This window comes from Gymnoscopelus braueri (genome assembly GCF_963280865.1).
Source record: "Gymnoscopelus braueri genome assembly, chromosome: 5".
Lineage (NCBI taxonomy): Eukaryota > Metazoa > Chordata > Actinopteri > Myctophiformes > Myctophidae > Gymnoscopelus > Gymnoscopelus braueri.
In genome coordinates, this window is record NC_137606.1 from 2376982 (window position 1) to 2396087 (window position 19106).

A 19106-nucleotide genomic window follows, 5' to 3' on the forward strand; every position below is an offset into this window, starting at 1 on the left:
CAGAGATATTCAAAATTTGCACACATTTTCACGATTTTTCAAAAATAGCAGATCTACAAGCTCGTAGCGCTGCACTCGGTGCCACGCTATGAGCTTGTATATCTGCTACTTTTGAATAGCCAAAGTGTAAAATAATGCTTTTCAGCTCAAATAAAAAAAATTACACAGATGCGTTCCAGGTCTCAATGGGTTAATCTGTCTGCGCTGCTCCAGCGTTGATCTCTTCTGCATCTGTTGTCCCTGCCCCTGTGATGCACCGGACTGGACGTTTTAGGCTGAGGCGCACCGGTAGACTCCTTTTGTTCGATAGTCATTTTGTATTTTAAAACAAAATGCCAGACGCCAGAGGGCTGGTTCTCTACGGCCACGGCTTTTACTGTGATGCCACAGTTTCAATCCGTTTTGGTTTTGTCCAGTTTTTGTTGATGTGAGACATGAACGCCTCTCTGGGCTGCCTGAGAGACTAAAGTTAAAAGGTCTTTCCACACCACACACTCTAACTATAACATCCACCACTGTCATCGCTGTAGTAGTATTGTGGACTCTGCCATCCACTTGAATTAGAACGATCTTTAAAACACTATATTTATACATATAGTTATAGTGTGGACGGTCCTTATGGCAGGCATCACCTGCTGCTGTATAGTCTTTTAACCGTGTTCAACGTGGTGTCCCTATTTGGGGCATGTCATTCTAGGATAAAAGTTTTTATGTAGCAAAACTTAGTAGGTAAACTAGTGAAAATATCCAATCTACTGTACAACCTCACGCATCATGTTATGAGAGCTATTTTCATTTTTCGTTGTATGGTGTGTTTTTGATTCTCTGTGAACTGAAGCACTTTGTAACTCTGTTTCAAAAGGTGCTACATAAATAAAGCTTTATTCTTATTATGAAAGGACACGAGTCCTTACTCCTAACATTTTACAGGTTATTTGCACCACCACCACCATATCTCACCATTTGACATCGTCATTGTGGCCCAGGTAGTGTCTCTGCTGCTGTTCCTCTGTGTTGTACAGCACCACTACAGAGGCATTGAAGTAGACGATCTCTCCCGTGGGCAGCAGGTAGAGGTTGGAGCGACAGTCACGGCCTCGGTAGCCATACCTGCTCAACAGTAGGGGGTTAAGGAGCTGAACAGTACAGCCAGACAAATGCATTTAGCTGATACTCACAGCCAGGGGTGACTTAAAATAAGAGGTTCAGAATGATCAAAGGCCAATAATACTATTATACTATAATTGATCATTATTAAGTCCGTACTTTTTAGCCGATAAACCCAGGCTCACTTTCTACTGAGGGATTTCAACAAGTGCCACACTAATGTCAGAATCCTTTTAACCCTGACATCCACATTTTGGGAATGTCATTATAGGCAAAAAGAATCATTATGAAATGTATATTCTTTCTAAAATAGACAATCTCCAAGTTCGCAAGGTGTCGAATAACAGTAAGTAACAGTACATTATCTTTTAATTGATTTGTTAGGCTTGAATGGGGGTTTGAGCTCTGCCCGCCAAGGAAAACCTTAGAACAATCATTTCTTGCCAGTTGTGAACAGATCTCCTCCCCCCCCCCCCCACACACACATCTGAAGGATACACCCACTGCAGTTTGAGTTTCTGGTCGGGCAGCGACACCTTCTGGTCCAGAGTGTAGCTGTCCTTCTGATCGTCTGGCACATGCATGGTCACAGGACGGCCCCGCAGGAACATCCTCACATAACCATCCTCTGGAGGGAGACAGAGAGAGAGACAGAGACAGAGGGAGGGGTGTGTGTGAGAGGGGCAGAGAGAGGTGTGGAATATGCAGTGGTGGAAAAAGTGCTCACATTTCTTACTTAGGTAAAAGTGTCAATACTGCAATGTAGAAATACTCCGTTACAAGTAAAAGTCCGGAATTAAAAATGTACTTGGGTAATAGTACAGAAGTATTGGTATCAAAATACACTTAAAGTACAAAAGTAAAAGTACTCGTTATGCATAATATCCCATTTCACAATTTCAAAATGTATAAACATCTTTTGAAAATAGCATGTAGTGGGCTAGAAGTAAAAGTACAGAAAATTGGAAATACTCCAGTAAAGTAAAAATACTTCAAAATTGTACTTAAGTAAAGTACTTGAGTAAATGTACTTAGTTACTTTTCTGTGCACGACACCAAGCACAACCATGTATAGAAACCATTACAGTGACTGGAAAATAATGGTGTGGATGAAAGAAAGAGATTACTTTTCTGAAAGATGAAGAGACAATATAATCAATTATCTCCTCTGCAACTTAATCCCTTTTCCCTCAACGGCTCCCATTACCTGAGCTGTAGGCCTACAGTACGCTTTTGTGAAGCACCGGCTATTTATCAGACGTTCTCATCCAAAGCAACACACGAACAACAGATAATTTATCAAAGGCATTTGCATACATGGTTCAGTGTGGGTATACTGAATCAGATAGTACAACAGACTCAACAGTTATTTAACTGCTTAAAGGGGGATGAAACCCTAGGCTGATTTTGACGTTTGTTTTCTGAGTCAGGTTAAAAACGACATAAGGGTAAAAACATGGCAGGCTGCATAAGACCTTATGGTACACTGTGATGAAAGTAATGCTGCTGCAGATCATCACATTAATAACGGGTGCGTTTGATTTAAGTGTGTCAATACTGCTTGGGCCACAACTAAATCCAACACCCGGTATTCATTTTATTAGCTGCAGTTACATTGCATACAAGCCTTAGCCTGCCATGTTTTTAATATGCTGCAGTTTTACGATCCCTCTTTAACCACAAACTATTTTAACATTCTTTTAAAAATAGACGATCTACAAGATGATTGTAGATATGCAATTTCCCAATTGTTTTTTCTTTTTTCTTTTCCTTTGTCTAATGCCCAAATTTGGATGAGGCCAACCAATCAGGCTTCATCAGGATGCTGTCATCCAATCAAGCCCTTTCTCTCTTTTCTTTTCCTATAATGACATGCCCATATTTGGGATACCAGGGTTAAAGTAGTTAATGAATCCAATCAATCTGTTACTTTGCAGAAATTCAGACCATGCCACTCTGCAGTGCATCAATTCTACAGCTCTGATCATGGATAATGGGTGATGCCAAGAGGATGATAATAACATTTGTACTTGTTAGCAGGCTGTGAGAGGTGATTGGCCCTTTGGCAATTCAATTAAGTACATTGAATGAAAGAGATCAGACACTGCACAGCATCTTTACAACTAATAACTGATACAGTGATGGATGGTTTTCAGACTTAATGCACTGTTGTCTCCTGTTGAACGTGTGCATGCTAGCAGATGCACGTACTGTTAACTGCACAATAAACAACTCATGCACAATACACACACACAACACTGACTGTGGTGAAAAATTCAACTTACCGGCATTGAGGGTACATTCTTTAGATTTGCTGAAACAGAAATAAGAACAAAAATAACATTAGTTTTTGTTCTGAGTATATCTGTGTGACAGGTGTCAGTGGCATACATATGTAGCATTATTCCATAGCATCAGCGAGTTCCTGTAAGGTCTTTAATTATTCACATCTACCACAGCTGGAGCCCTGTACACTGTACAGTTTCCTGACCATTGGGTGCAGGTGACAGGGCACTAGGACAGGCAGACATTGGAATGGCTGCAGAACACTCAGCATGAGCTTAAAGAGAACACTAAAGGGTGATTCATACATACGTTATGAATCACGTACTGAAAATAGCTCTACAAGCTCACGCTGCGACACGTGAGCTTGCAGAGATTGGCAACCTTTTTAGCAGCATATCCTATCGTTTTCTTTTTTATTGTTGTGCTTTACACCCTTTTCTCCCCAATTTAGTCATTATGCCAATTATTCCCTCCCCACTTGTCACTTGTGTTGTATCCTACTGACTCACCTGCCAGTGAGGAGCCCCCACCGGGAGAACACATACAGCCTTCGTCCTACTCCTCCCACCCAACACTCCCTGCCTGCTGACAGGTGCCGCTCCAGCGAGTGGGAGTACGTGCAGTGACAAATATCACCCTCCCCGCCCAGCTTCCCTCCCTCGAACACGGACCAATTGTGTTCGTATAGACGCTCGATTAAAAGCGGACCCACAACCTCTCTGCGGTGGTGGGCAGCTACTTCACCACTGCGCCACCAGAGCGCCCTCGCCTATCCTATTCTGTGCTTCAAAGATGTAGAGCAGCAACTGCTCTTGTAGTGATATTGAGAACAACAGACTAGTACAGAAATGTATAGTAAACCATGTAAAAGACACGCTTAGGGTAGGCTATAGTTTGATAATATGAAATTTAAATCCTTGTAACTGTTAATACACAACAAGTAGCCTAGTTAATGAGGTTTGCTTTTTTATGGCTGTATTGTTCAAGCTCTATCCCCCCTCCCCCCCATCTCATCCAAAGGATCTGGTGCCACGCCAAATATCATGACTGGCAGAGATAACATGAAAGTGGGAGGAGAGCATAACATATAAGACAGTGGGCTAGAGAATGCAATAATGTGAAGAGATTGTGAGATAGAAATACAGAGATAGATGCACTGACGCAGTATAGATAACCGACAGGCAGGCAAGCAAATGGGCAGCAATTTATGTATATATAAACTGGTGGGGTTAAGAAGGAATAAATACATGTTACTCCTACAGCAGATTCAAGTCTGCAGGTAGATCAGCACTGACCCAGATCTAAACTTATACAGCACTCAGCACTGCATGGATTTAGTGCTGCCTAAGGAAGAACGCTGCAGTCCTTTAAAACTTGTAGCAGGCAATGTGCATGTACCTACTGCCTTCTATGTTCCTGGCTTCTCACTGCCATTCTGATGGGTTGTGCACTTTATAGCTTGAATAAATATTCACAGTTTTTGCATTTTGCGGTGCTTCCTGGTATTATATGGTTGGTTTATGGCCTGCTTGGAGGCTCTTTCTGTGGCGTTACTGTTGTCTGCCAATATGTCTCCGTTTCATATCTGTCCAACAATGCTCTCATGAGACTATAAAATGATAACAGATAACATAACAGGTGCATGTAAAAGACAGTACTCTCTGTGTGTGTGTGTGTGTGTGTGTGTGTGTGTGTGTGTGTGTGTGTGTGTGTGTGTGTGTGTGTGTGTGTGTGTGTGTGTGTGTGTGTGTGTGTGTGTCCATACACGAACAGACGATGCCGGTGTGTATACTGGCAGTAGGCCAGCTACACAACCAGGTATACTGTAGCTGGTCTGACCATGTTTATTTCTAGGCCAGTCAGTTAAAATGCATACTGCCATGTGCCATTTCTTGTTACCTCATCCGGTTGCATCAGCCACTGTAACTTGCACTGGAAGCACCTCCTGAATCAGTTGTCTGTCGCTCAATCCAGACTCCCACAAAGTAGGACCCCATGTACATGCTGACAAGTCAAGCTGTAGATCATGTTCTGTCAGCATTCTGTCAGGCAATCGCAAATTCTCACTATTCTCAACTCTGCATGTTGACAACTCTACCTCATGTTTCTGTGAGGATGCGACCAACCAATCAGGCTGTCAGGATGCTGTCTTCCAATCAAACCTTTTTAGTATGCCGTCAACCAATGGGGCCTTTCTCAGGCTGTGGATACGCTGCCTCAGCAGGCAGGTTGAAATCACCATGGTGACAGGAGTAAGATCAGGCTACTTGAGATAAGGGATGTGAGCGGACGGTTTATTCAGTTCAAACAACCAGCACTGTGGTAGTAAAGTGTCCATAAAAGTCAACAGATGTGACTGGTATCTACACTGAAACCCATCTGTTGAGGAGGCAAAACTCAACTGACATTTGTAGTACAAAAGCTCCGGAAATACTGTAGATAATATGTGAAATAGATGCAGATAGATGTGCGGTTTATCACAGGAAAATTTTGACATGTGTTAAAGTGTTTACTTCTTGTAAACAAATATAGGTGGAGCAAAACAAAGGGACAAAAGCCAGTGGTCCGCAAAAAGAATTCCAGGTTTTTCCAGTGCTATCAACTGACTGTAAAACAGTAACATCATTTTGACTTACTAACTGCAATGCTGATAGACATTAAGAGAGATATGATGCCATGCTGGACACAGTACCATTGTGTATCTCTATGCCTCACATATGCTTTAATAGTTGTCTGAGCTGCTGTGGGAACGTCTGATCTCAAGGCTAAACACAGGGCAGACTGTAGGATCTGTAGTCTCACCAAGAACAAGCAGGCAGGGTGTCGGCCCTTTAGAAAGGCCACATAAAGGCCTGCTTGTCTGTGTCTGTGTCTGCGTGTGCGTGTGCGTGTGTGTGTTCTTCCAGGAGGAGGAGTGGTGTGATTCTATCCAATGAGGCCCTGCGATGGATGCTGAGCTACTAATTAGTGCAGAGCAAGCTGGATCAACTGGCAGCAGAACAGAACAGAACAAAAAGGGGGGACAAAAAAAAACCTCCATGGATCCAAACACCCGGTTTCTAGAGTGAAGGAATGCAAAGCAGACAAGCTCTTTTCTGCTCTTTTGTGTTTTGTACAGTTTATGTAATACATTTGCTGCATGACTGCACTCTAAAAACGGGGGTTTCATTAAGAGCTCCATAGAAAGCCACTAGGCACCTTAGGATTCCACAATGGGAAAACAAATATATATTTTAATCGATCCCTTAACCCTTGAAGAAGTCCCACTGTGTATGTTCAAGCTGGTATAGGCATCATCAAGGCTCCTGTACACTTGAAACGGTTCACTATGAAAAATCATTAGATTTCTAAAGGCCATTTAATTGTGTGCCCAGTGATTTAGTGACCACAATGAAAATTAACCAGGCAACTGGACTGGATTATACTGACAGTTCTAATGCAGCATATGTTTTATCAGGACAAATGATTTCATTCTAATGTTCCATTCTTCTAATTCACCTAAAGAGGCATGCACTGTACCAGACGCTCTTACACAGTGACTTAGAATAAGTTCAATATTTCCCACTTTAAAACAGATTCCATAATTCCATTACTTATTGTACTTCTCGGAGTAAAAGAACATCGATTACCCTGGAGAGGGTGGCCTCTGGTAATGGTTTCTACGACAATTCCATTTTCATCTAATGAAGCAAATGGATGTTGTGGCCTGAGTGCAGCCTTAAGTGTGGCCTGCTGCATTGAAGATGGCCAGTCCATTATGGCTCAAGTACTGCAGAGGAATGATTAGTGGTCAAATGCAAAGAGACACACGCATCACTCACCATTCCTGTCATGTCCCTGAATGTACAAACTGATGCACGGGATGAAAAAACTGATGACTGTTGCAGGACAAAGCAATGTGACCACACACACACCCTGCATACAGTAGATATGTTTTATTCCTCATTACTGTAAATGAATCTCAGGCATGCAAACAGCCCCGAGGTGAAAAAGGTGACAACATGTTGTTTTCTTTCGGGTCAGGTGTCACACAATTGCCCTATTTGGGTTCAAAAAGGTGACTGTAACTGAAAAGTGACACTTTTGCATGTCTGTAATGTATACAGTAGCTGGCATTAGGCAGCTGCAGGATCAGACTTGCTATTTGAAATACTAGTGTATTTGCAACAGGCTAATACATGAATGACTGAAGATCCCTTTGTGTACTAACATCTAAAGTACGGCTTCACAGGCAGAGGGCAAGAGAGAGAAGGTGTGTGGGAGAGAGAGAAAGACACAAAGAGAAAGAGAATCTTTCTTTCATCTCTCCCAGAGAGAGACATGAAACCCAGAGCATGAGATGAAAGAGAAGACGTAATAGAGGTACTACGTACATAGATCATCAAACTTAAATGACATCTTGTCCCTTGCAGCAGTGATATATGAACTGTTGCTTTCTGAATCAATATACGCAGGCCTATTTCTCTTGGAAAACATGTAGCCTGATATTTATTACTCAATGTTTAAAAAACCCAGCGGGACAGATACTGTCCAGTAAGTAAGATATGACTTTGGGTTTGCGGCAACGAAAGCACTACTCGCTCTGCAACAAGGGGAATAAGCCCCACCTAAAAGCTTGCCCTTGATCAGCCAAAATATCTTAATGCATGTTGTTAAGTAATCTAATCAATGATGTTTCCCGGAGGGCTGAACAGACCCACTGATCCTAACAGCCTGCCAGTCTGTTTAACTACCTCCTGGACACAGTCTGACCATGTCATCTCTGCTGTCTTTGTCAATCAGTTGGAACCTGTACATTAAGCTACATGACAAGTATGCTGAGTGCTACTATATGCGCAGACCTTCTTTCTGCCTTTCTTGTTTGTAATAACATTTCTGTATGATTGTATGTGTGCACGTTTGGGGAAATGTTTGTGTGCAAATATTTAATTGCGCGTCTGTTCAAAGACGACTGTGTGTGACTGCGTGCATGTTTGACTCTTTGGTTAACTCAATACAGATGACATTTTTGTTTGCTGACTAACCACTGTAATTAGAAGAAAAGCTGCAGGAATCCAGACCACGCAAAACAACGAAACTTGGGAAAAAACTAACATTCTTTGACCGTATTTACTAGTGTACTAAGAGTATTGACATTAAAATGTGGGAAATAAATGCCTTCATTCAGGAATTGTCATTACACTTTTTACACCCTTTTTTTCAATTCCATTTGGTCTTTTTTGAGTCAATGCAAATCTTTTGGAATATGAAAGCAATTTAAATGAAAGCTTGCTATAGCATTTACTGTTATTTAACCTATCTTTAAGCACAAGATTTGGAAAAATAAAGTGCATACTACTACTGCCAGCCACACAGAGTTTCTGCATTATTTAACCAGTTTTCGTGCTACTGCCCCACCCTACTCAAACCCAGTGATGAGGAAATCAAGCACATCCAAAAGGTTTGCGTGACAAAACTGAGATATGAAAGTGAAACACACAAACTTCCTCAGAATATACAACCGACCAACATTATTACTTCAGTTAGTTAATCACTAATTATGTTGCTATCAAACTCCTTCTCTCAAGCTCCATACTGTGGTATGTCACTATATAAATTAAACACATCCATGTTTAACCTATAAGCATTTTTTATTCTATTGAGCAACATCAAGTACATTCAAAGTGCATAAAACTAAATACTAGTGAATAGATCTTTTGCTACAATGCATGCAAAACCATTTGGCTCAACATTCTACTCGCCCTGTTAAAGCATCTATTTACCTTCTCTTCATGGCTGGAATGTTCCGTTAGTTAGGTAACAGATCGCAGTAGTCAAAGTAGTTTTTGCTAAGCCTGTACTGTCCGAAACCACAGCAACAGACAGACTTCCTTGTTCACTGTGAAAACTTTTAGCTCTGCCTGACTGTGGAGTTCCGTTTATCCAATCAGAATGCAGTTCCCGGACCTGCAAACCACACCCACCTCCCTCTTTGCTAAACACACCCACTTCAGGCAGGAGTGAAATTTGATGCTCTCAGCAAGAAGAGAGGAGAGGAGAGGAGAGGACAGGACAGGACAGGACAGGACAGGGGAAATTGAAATAAATACAAACATAAGTAAGTGTCACAATGCTAGCCTACCATACAGTAAAACTACTAGTATAGTATCCCTATATTATCACTGTATCTGGTATGCCACAAACACACGTAAGGTGTGTTTGCGGTCAGCAAGCAACCATGGTCTGTATTCATTTGACTGTAAAATTATGGACTTTACACTGCCCATTAGGCCTACAGCCAGACTGCATATGTCACATTTGACGAGGCAGGCAGACAGTCCATTACACTGATGCATAATTTAGAGTGACATGCAAAACTTAGTGAAGGAAATAATAGAGTGTTGAGCAGTGGATTTTAGACAGTTACACACAATGCGTCATTAGATTGACACAGGTTTTAATGTGCAGATTCACCTCTTTCCTCTCTCGCTCCCTCTAGCCCCTTTCAATCTCTCCCTTTTGTTGTGCTTTTCCATTTTTTCTCGCTAAGCCCCCCCACCCCACCCACACACTCTGTTGTGTAGACTGATACACACACATGCACACTGAATTATTGAGCCCTGCTGAGAAACTAAAAACCGCTGTGTCACAAAGCAGCAGGCATCCATATCCTTCATGACACCTGTTTGGGTTTGTATGAAATGCATGAACCAGATGATCCTGAGCATCGAACAAAGAGTGTATTCCTGTCCTCCTCTTTCTGTCTTTACAAACCCTGGCACATTTCTAATCTCCATTGCAGACAAAGTGGGGTCTGAAGATGAGCTACTGTGCGTGCAATAGATAAATGAAAGGCTACATACAGTATACTGTATATCCATCTGTGGGAACAGTCATTAGCTCAGCTAGACTTTCTAACTCATATACATGGATACAGTGGTGGAAAAAGTACTAAAATTCTTAGTAAAAGTACCAATATTGCAATATAGAAATACTCTGTTACAAGTAAAAGAACAGAATTAAAAATGCACTTGAGTAAAAGTACAAAAGTATTGGCATCAAAATGTACTTAAAGTACCAAAAATAAAAGTACTAAAATGTTTGAAAATAGCAGATCTACAAGCTCACAACGCGTCGCATCTCGACGTGTTGTGAGCTTGTAGATCTGCTATTTTCAAACATTTTAGTGTCTATGCATAAAATAGGGCTAATGTGGTTAATGTATGTTGCATAACATCATAATTTATATCTGCAAAGTAAATGAAGTTTTCAAATAATTGTAGTGAAGTAAAAGTAGAATATTTGCCTCTGAGATGTAGTGGAGTAGAAGTAAAAGTATTGGAAATAGGAAATACTCAAGTAAAGTACAATTACCTCAAAATTTTACTTAAGTACAGTACTTAAGTAAATGTACTTACAGTAGATACTTTACACCACTGCATAGATGTATGTATGTATTTCATACAATAACAATACACATCACAGGGTGACAAGGCAAACCTGACAGGCAAAGCAGACAGAGAGACAGATCAAGACAAACCTGAAGGGTAAAGCAGACAGAGTGACAGAGAGACCCATCCATACAAGTGAAGATCATAGACAGGCAGCCAAAAAGACACTGTGTTAATTTAACTCCAAAGTAGGGATGAAGGTCAAGTTTTACACTGAAGAGTAAAAATAACATAATAGACGTTACAGTGTAGGATAGACAGAATGACCAGTAAGTTGATCATGACAACCAGGCATGACCTGATGTAGCCCTCCACACACCTGCTGCCCACGTCCCCAAAGACCTGGAGGATATAAATATACCTTTGTGACATGGGGACAGATGGTGAGTGTGAGTATGTGTGAATTTGTGTTATGGCTGAAGTACAGTAGATTCTCTCTCAAGTGCAATTCACCTCAAGGAAATGGATTTTCTTCATAATCCACAAAAAGGGGACATTTCAGTTGCTTTAATTGTCAACTGACCCATGGTATGTCTGAGTGAGTGAGTGAGTGTTACCTCTTGCCACAGGTGGAACTACTGGAAGACGTGGTGCGACTTCGGCTCTCTCCTCCCACCTCCCTTTTCACCAGGGTAAGGCGCTCTATAGACATACTCTTCCTGAGAGAAGAGAAGAGAAGAGAGTTAACTCTAGAAATTATGACTTATTATTCATCTCTCATTTTCTACAATAATGACTAATATTGTCTATACAGAAAATGTGCCTGAAGCTAAAATATTGGTTGCAATTACAATTACATCTGTAACCATTTGAATGAACCTTTCCTCTGAAATACATCTTTATCTGTTCATATCAAGCCCTTAAAAGTCAATATTTCATTTCAAGCCCCACACTATGCCCATTAGTTAAAACATTTTCATAAATTTGAAAAACGCATGAAATATTTTCTTTTCTTTCTTTTGTTAAATTATTCTTTACATTTTAAAACCTTTTCCCATGGACCACCTGTAATTATGCCATGGGCCACTAGAGGGCCGGTGAGAAACATGTCTTTTACTGTACCTCTTTATGGACTGCAGCACTTCCTTCTTGGGGGACGAAGGTGAGGAGAGAAGACGCTTCTGTTGGACATATCCGTTACTGAGGGGTCTGGAGGGGAGGGCCTGCAGGAGCTGACGAACTTAGAGAGATCCATAAAGAGCATTATTAGGTTTACAGATAGGAGCCGACACATTGAGCTAGAGAAGAGATAAGATTATTATAGTAAAATAGGATAGGATAAGACCTTTACTGATCCCCGTGGGGGAATTCAGGTGTCATAGCAGCAACAGATGCATTAATGAAACACAGGATGTAAAGTATATGTAAAAGTAGAGAAACAAGAAAAAAAAAGAAAAAAAAATACTCAGATTCTGATCCTAGTGACACAATGCACTGCACTCATTTTCACTTGGTCTGACCAGTGAGTGAATTTATGCATTACCACACACACACACACACACACACACACACACACACACACACACACACACACACACACACACACACACACACACACACACACACACACACACACACACACACACAGTGTCAATTTGGTCAGCTCCTGTTAATACTTTTAATTTGTTCAATATTTACAAAATCCACAGACAGACTTAAAGGTAGGGTAAGTGATTTACTTTGGTTAAAATAAGTGTTCAATAGCTCTATATTCTGATAGTACTCATTGGTATAGAGTGTTTGTTCAGTAAAATGAGTCTCCCATGTCTCTCCAGCTCTTTATTAAACAGAAAATGCATTTTCAGTGCTCTCTCCTGATTGGCTTAAATTGTGTCACCTACCTGAAAATGTACTATATTCTGTTTACTAAAGAGCTGGAAAGACCCCTGTGACAGAACAAACGCTCTGTAGCAATACTTACTATCAGAACTTACTTTAACCTTTTTAACAAAACCAAAAAAAATACCCAAAAATATCACTTACCCTACCTTTAACCACTTTTGATAATAAAACATCAATGTTGAAATATGGAGATACTGTACAAGGTTTCTGCCTGACAGCAACGACACGAAAATGAGGTCAATAAGCCTCTGTCTGCTCATTTCAGTGAGACAATAACCCAGTACATTTCACTAGCTTAATGAAAAAAGCAACAATCTGATGAGATGATCACCTTTGGTAGGCGGTGCCGGAGATGAGGAAACCACAGGCCTCCTCCCAGCAGCTTGGAGCCCCACCGCTCCGGACCCCAGGCCCTGCTCCTCACAGAACCCCAGGCGGCGCAGGGCGTCGGCCAGCGCCGCCTTCAGCAGCTGGATCTCGTCGTCCTGGAGCTGAAGCCTCTGCTCCAGCTGGGACACGCGGTCCTCCATGTCCATGTTGCTGCTCGCTGACACTGTGTCATCTGGACGACGAGGACGGACAAGAGGAGGGGGTTAGAGGAATGTGAGTTAAAGACTAACGTTATACTTTGTTGTATGAGCACGTTGCTCGCTATAACAAACAAGACGCATCCCGTCCCGAGTTGAAAAGCTGCAAGACATGGCAAATGTGAATCCTTCCTTTTTAACTGTCACCTCTTCACAGGCTTTATGAGTGTTGGAGCAGTGGATGAACCGAGGTGAGCATTTATGGCTGGGTGTGTCTGAGCGAGGCAGGGATGGGTGATATTGACATTTTGACTGAATACCTCAATATCAATAATGTGACAACAATATTTTGGGGGATGACCTTTGGTGCTTTCATAAGCTAATCAATCAATCAAACTTTATTAAGGACACATGGTCCATAGCACATAAAATAACATACAATACAAAAACAACAGAGGCGGACATAGTCCTCATTAAAATCACAAATTCATATACAGGCTTACACGCCAATGGTTCTACAGTTTAGAAACAAACAAACCTGACCGAGCTCAATAAAGGGTTATTCAGGATTAAAATTATGCTGTTGGTAGAATCAGACAGCCTACACATACATTTGTACATGAGGTTCCGCAGCACAGCGGAACAGGTAGGTACCCGTTACCAGATATTTACACTAGCACAGATTTTGAAAAAAAGAAAAACGTTTTCACATTCTTGTATACTGTATGTTATGTGAAGTGATGGTGTGCGGACTATAGCCGACACCAACTCGGGACTTCTGGATCGCCACACTCCACTCGTCGATCATCAGGGTCCGGAGCTCTGCAGTAATGCTGGCTCCGCTGTCACGCCGTAGAGTGTCCACATAAGTGGTGGGCCCCCTTCCCCTACTAATTGTGCCCTGGGTTGGCTCCCCCAGTATCAGTGGGATCGCCATCAGTTCCGAGTGCCTGACGCACACAGTGTCCAGCCAACCACATCCTCCTCTCTGTGACCCTCTCCGTGACCTTTGGGAGGCCCACGTAGAGGTCGCAGTTTCTGATGTGGTCCTCCCATGTGACATCAAGTGCCATTTCATAGCATTCTTGTGAAGATGTTCCTGCTGTATTGTGAGCGTCCACATATGACTCTAGTCTACAGTATGTATATGTGTAATTGTATGCGTGATTCAAACTTAAATTATTGCCATACATTGGTACATAACTAAATGCACACAAACATACTGTGTGGATATTGTAGGCCCTACAATGTAGGTTGATAAAAACAATATTGTCCCAAATAATTTGCAACTTAATTTGCTACTCATTTGAAATAGTTATATTTCAAAGTATTATGGACCATGCAAACAAACTGGTACCAAAGAGGAGCTGCTAACAGGGATGCGGACAGACAGAGCTCTGTTCTCTTAGTGTTGAGCCAATGGTGTCCTCTTACTGTCTCTTCTGACCTTCAGCTTTGATTTATCAATTGTAACCTAATTCACTGCATGCTTAAGGAGGCTCATTTCAAAAACAGATATCCACAGCTAAATTATATCCAACTATATTTAACTTACCAGCCAGGGTTTAATTTTGAGCAACCGATCATTCATTTGCCTTATTAAATGGAAATTCCACTGTGGGACAACGCTCATGTTTAAACAATTGTGGGCTAACTTCGGAGGCACAATTTATAAAGTAGATGTAACTGAAGCATGTGATGCTATTAGACCAAAACTTGTAATACCATCTATCTCTCCTTCCCTCCCTCTCTCTCTCTCCCTCTCTCCCAGCACAGATCGATCTGTTTCCCATCTCCTCCACCCTGCATGCCCTCCCCCCCACTCTCTCTCTCTCTCTCTGAGATTACTTTCATGGCAATGAAGTTGAACAGTTTCCAGCCAAATCATGCAGCAGCCTCCCACCATTACATCACCCCCTCAGCCAGATTACTGAAGGCCCTTCCTGTTGCATAGACCATTAATCTGCAGCCTGCCCATATCAAAAGATTACAATTTAATAAAGTCAGAAAAACAAGATAGAAAAGCTGACCTGACCCTGTGTTCAAGATGTGTGCTTCCATTCCCCTCTCCCTGGCAGAACATGTGGTAAGTTTCATTCTACAATACAAAATGTGAAATTCTGCTCTTAACCCAGTAAGACCCGAGGCCGATTCTACGTCTTCTAAATCCTAAAGTCAGTGGTGCTCAAACTTTTTCCATGTCAAGGAGTCGGACCCTAAAAATTTGTATTTGGCCGCGGACCCCGATCTCAAAATATGTTGTTCCAGGGACCCCCAGAAGCAAAGATTTTAGTTAAAATGACAAAAATAAATGTATTCAAAGATTTTCAAAAATGTCCACGATTTTTCAAAAATAGCAGATCTACAAGCTCATAGCGCGGCACTCGTGCCGCTCTATGAGCTTGTATATCTACTATTTAATAGCGAAATAAATCTTAAATTTAAACTTAATGGATTAATATTCCAGCACATACAATCACATTTTACACCAAAACTAATGTCCAACCTTTAAAAGCAATGTGACACCTATACTCATTCAAAACAAAAAAAAGTTAGTATCCCAGTGAAAGTGATCTTGCCATTGACCATATACACACAGCAGCCATTTTGCTTACGTCATACAGGGGGGGTGGGAAGCTCTTGTGTCAAACCCTGACGGGGGCTTGGAAATCCCACCCCGTTAATTGTGTTACTGTATCACACATGTCACAGTCAAATGAGCCTCAGAGGAGCAGGAGGGGACAATGGGGAAATGAAATAACACCCCTGTCGAGATTTACATAGCCCAGCTTCCTAACAGGCTAATCCGATAAGATCTGATTCAAATCTCTCGCTCGCTCGCTCTCAACGCAAACACACATTTTCGTGATAAATGAGAGAGAGCCTTCACTCTCAATGCAGTACCTCTATTCTGGGTATAAGAGCAGGTTTATGGCAACCTTTCCAATGTTTTGAATTTTGAAATAAGTCTGAAAGAACGGACAAAAGGTAAAGAGAGAGGCGAGAGATGGAATATAAGATGAAGAATACAAGAGACCAGAGTTAGAACAAGAGAGAGGGTGAGAGGGGCAGGATTCACCTTCATCTACTGTTTCCACGGTCAGTAGAACACCTGTTTAAAAATATATTCAGATCAAGCTACTTTACAATTCACTGACACTATTACTGTGCAACATGCACACACGCACACACACGCACACAGAATCCCATTATTTTGGTAATGAAAGCAAAGGCTACGTCTATTTTATATTCACAAGGTGACACACACACACACACACACACACACACACACACACACACACACACACACACACACACACACACACAGTGTCTGTCCCCACAATGTTACAGAGGTACTGCAGCCACTGCAGAAGCCATGCTGCATTACTGTCAGTGGTGGAAGAAGTACTCAGATATTTTACTTAAGTAAAAGTAGAAATACCACAATATATGGTTCAAAATGTTACTCGAGTAAAAGTACAAAAGTACTAACATTTTTGAAAATAGCAGATCTACAAGATCACAACGCGTCGCTTGTGAATCGACTATTTTCAAATAGCCTGTGTATAATAATTTATATATGCAAAGTAACTAAAGTTTTCAAATAATTGTTGTGGAGTAAAAGTACAATATTTGCCTCTGAGATTGAGTGGAATAGAAGTAGAAGTATTGAAAATTGGAAATACTCCAGTAAAGTAAAACATACCTCAAAATTGTACTTATGTACAGTACTTGAGTAAATGTACTTAGTTACTTTACACCACTGCATGCTGTAGACATTGCGAAATAAAGTTGCCCTTCTGCTCGCTCATCAAGTGGATGGAGATTAGCCTAACTGAGACGTGTCAGGTTTGATTCCTGTCAATGTGGCCAAAAGTAAAACAGTGAGTCACCTACAATACGTTCTCTGTGATTAATAAGACACACCGCATCAAAGTGTCATATACATTTGCTAATAAACCAAGTACAATTGGACCACATAATATACAATATAGCTACTGTCAGTGTCAAAAAGAACCACAGAGAGAGAAGAGTGGTATGCTAGAAAGGGAGGGATAAAGGTTAACATAGGAGGAGACAGAGGGAGGAATGGTAGGAGAGATGTGGAGGGTGGTGGGGCTGCAATAATTACACTTAAGGCATTCAGCAGATAATTAATGGTGACTGCATATCTCTGCACTTTAGTTTCCATCATGACTAATCAATCGATGCTGCAGCATTGAAATATTTTACTACATTATGTTTATAATACCTGCTGCAGCTGAAGACAATGTGATGTTAGATGAAGGGGGATAAAAGTGCAGCAAAATTATTGTCCCAAATGATCTGAATAATCATTGTGGGCATCATCAAGTCAGCCTAGGCGGGGAGATAGACAGAAGGGACATACTGTACACTAGAAAGTTAAGAGGTATTAGATGGATGAAAAGCTGGATGTAGTTAGAGGACAAACCCCAACAATGACACAGAGAGAGAGAGAGATAGAGAAGAGGAGAGGAGAGAATCGTAGGATCAAAAAGCGGTGGGCTATGGTCAAATAGTCACAGCGCAGTGATGCTCGATTTGCCTACCTGTCATTCTGCCACAGAACTGCCTAGTCACTCGTTGAGTCAGTCCGTCAGTCAGCCAGACACACCAATCACTCATTCAGTGAAACAGTCAGTCAAACAGTCAGCTGGTCAGTCAGACGGTCAGCCACAGAGGCTCCCCTTGAGGATTTCAGATCTCCAAGTGCTTCCTCCCTCCCCCTTCTCTGGCCAGTGGTCCCTCGCCCACTCTCTCCCTCATCCTCCTCATTCACTCCCTCCTTCCTGAACCACCCCTCTTCCTGAACCACCCCTCTTCCTGAACCACTCCTCTTCCTGAACCACGCCTCTCTTGTACATCTTCTTCGAATCACCCCCGTCCTCCATGCATTCCCCTCCTCCTCTCCTCTATCACTTCTATCCTGCTTCCTCCTCCTCTCCGGTGTGCAGTGAGCTGTAGGCGGAGAGAGCAGCAGAACAGGGTGGAGTTTGGCTCCGGGCCAGACATATACACTATGCGTGTGCACACACAAACTCATGAACACACAAATGCATCCACATGCTCACTCTCTCTCTCTCACACACACACAGCATCAGCACAGCCAGGCACTACCAGGAAGTGATACTGCAGAAACTGCCTGAGATCAATGGCTGGCGCGCGCGCGCGCGCGCACGCACACGCACACACACACACACACACACACACACACACACACACACACACACACACACACACACACCAGTGTCCGTAAATATACACGAATGACCTACATGCCCTTACTGCAAGTAAAGGCATGCAGGGAAAGTAAAATGTGTTGTTTATTATTTTAATTAACCATTGTACATTATTAGTGAGCTCTAAAGTTAACGTAAAAGTTCTTTACCACTTTCTTTAACAACAGATTTTTTGAATAGGGAAGGATGCAGGTGCTGAGGAGGTGTTAATGAGACACATCACCAGAAGGTGGTGCTGGTTAATGTGGAAAGAAAGAAAGAAAGAAAGAAAGAAAGAAAGAAAGAAAAAGAAAGAAAGAAAGAAAGAAAGAAAGAAAGGAAGGAGAAAAAAAGAAAGAAAGAAAGAAAGACTGAGTACTGAAGTTGCGTTTCTGCAACCAATTTTCCCTCAGGAAATTAATAAAAGCTGAACTGAACAGAAAGAAGTGCTAAAAGCAATGAGTTCTAGTTACAGATCATGATGTGCTGTTGGAAGATGAACAGGTGCTTAACACTATCACCATCCTCCTCCCAGCCTCTCCTAACCCTCTGTTCTCTGCCTTCCCTCAAATCATAAGCAGATGGCTACAACTCTACACTACTGAAAACTATTCGGAATAACACATATTCAATAGAGCATATCAGTACGTCAAGGAAAACGGCAGTTCTTAACA

At 41.7% G+C, this 19106-nt stretch overlaps 1 protein-coding gene and 1 long non-coding RNA gene across 4 annotated transcripts in view; both read right to left on the minus strand.

The window, feature by feature from the left end:
- LOC308084844 overlaps positions 1–19106 on the minus strand; it is a 266724-nt gene that overhangs the window by 19596 nt on the left and 228022 nt on the right. The gene's annotated exons all lie outside the window — the stretch shown is intronic.
- eml2 (EMAP like 2) overlaps positions 1–19106 on the minus strand; it is a 45761-nt gene that overhangs the window by 19596 nt on the left and 7059 nt on the right. For 2 of the 3 annotated variants that reach the window (XM_080427772.1, XM_080427773.1), the window contains exons 2-7: positions 12997–13227; positions 11886–12003; positions 11381–11482; positions 3393–3421; positions 1606–1735; positions 961–1110 (exon numbers count right to left, since the gene is read on the minus strand). In XM_080427772.1, the coding sequence (XP_080283898.1) occupies positions 961–1110; positions 1606–1735; positions 3393–3421; positions 11381–11482; positions 11886–12003; positions 12997–13227 (760 nt within the window). Of the gene's footprint in view, positions 1–960; positions 1111–1605; positions 1736–3392; positions 3422–11380; positions 11483–11885; positions 12004–12996; positions 13228–17763; positions 17820–19106 lie in introns of those variants that run through there. The other variant, XM_080427774.1, reaches the window with a different exon arrangement.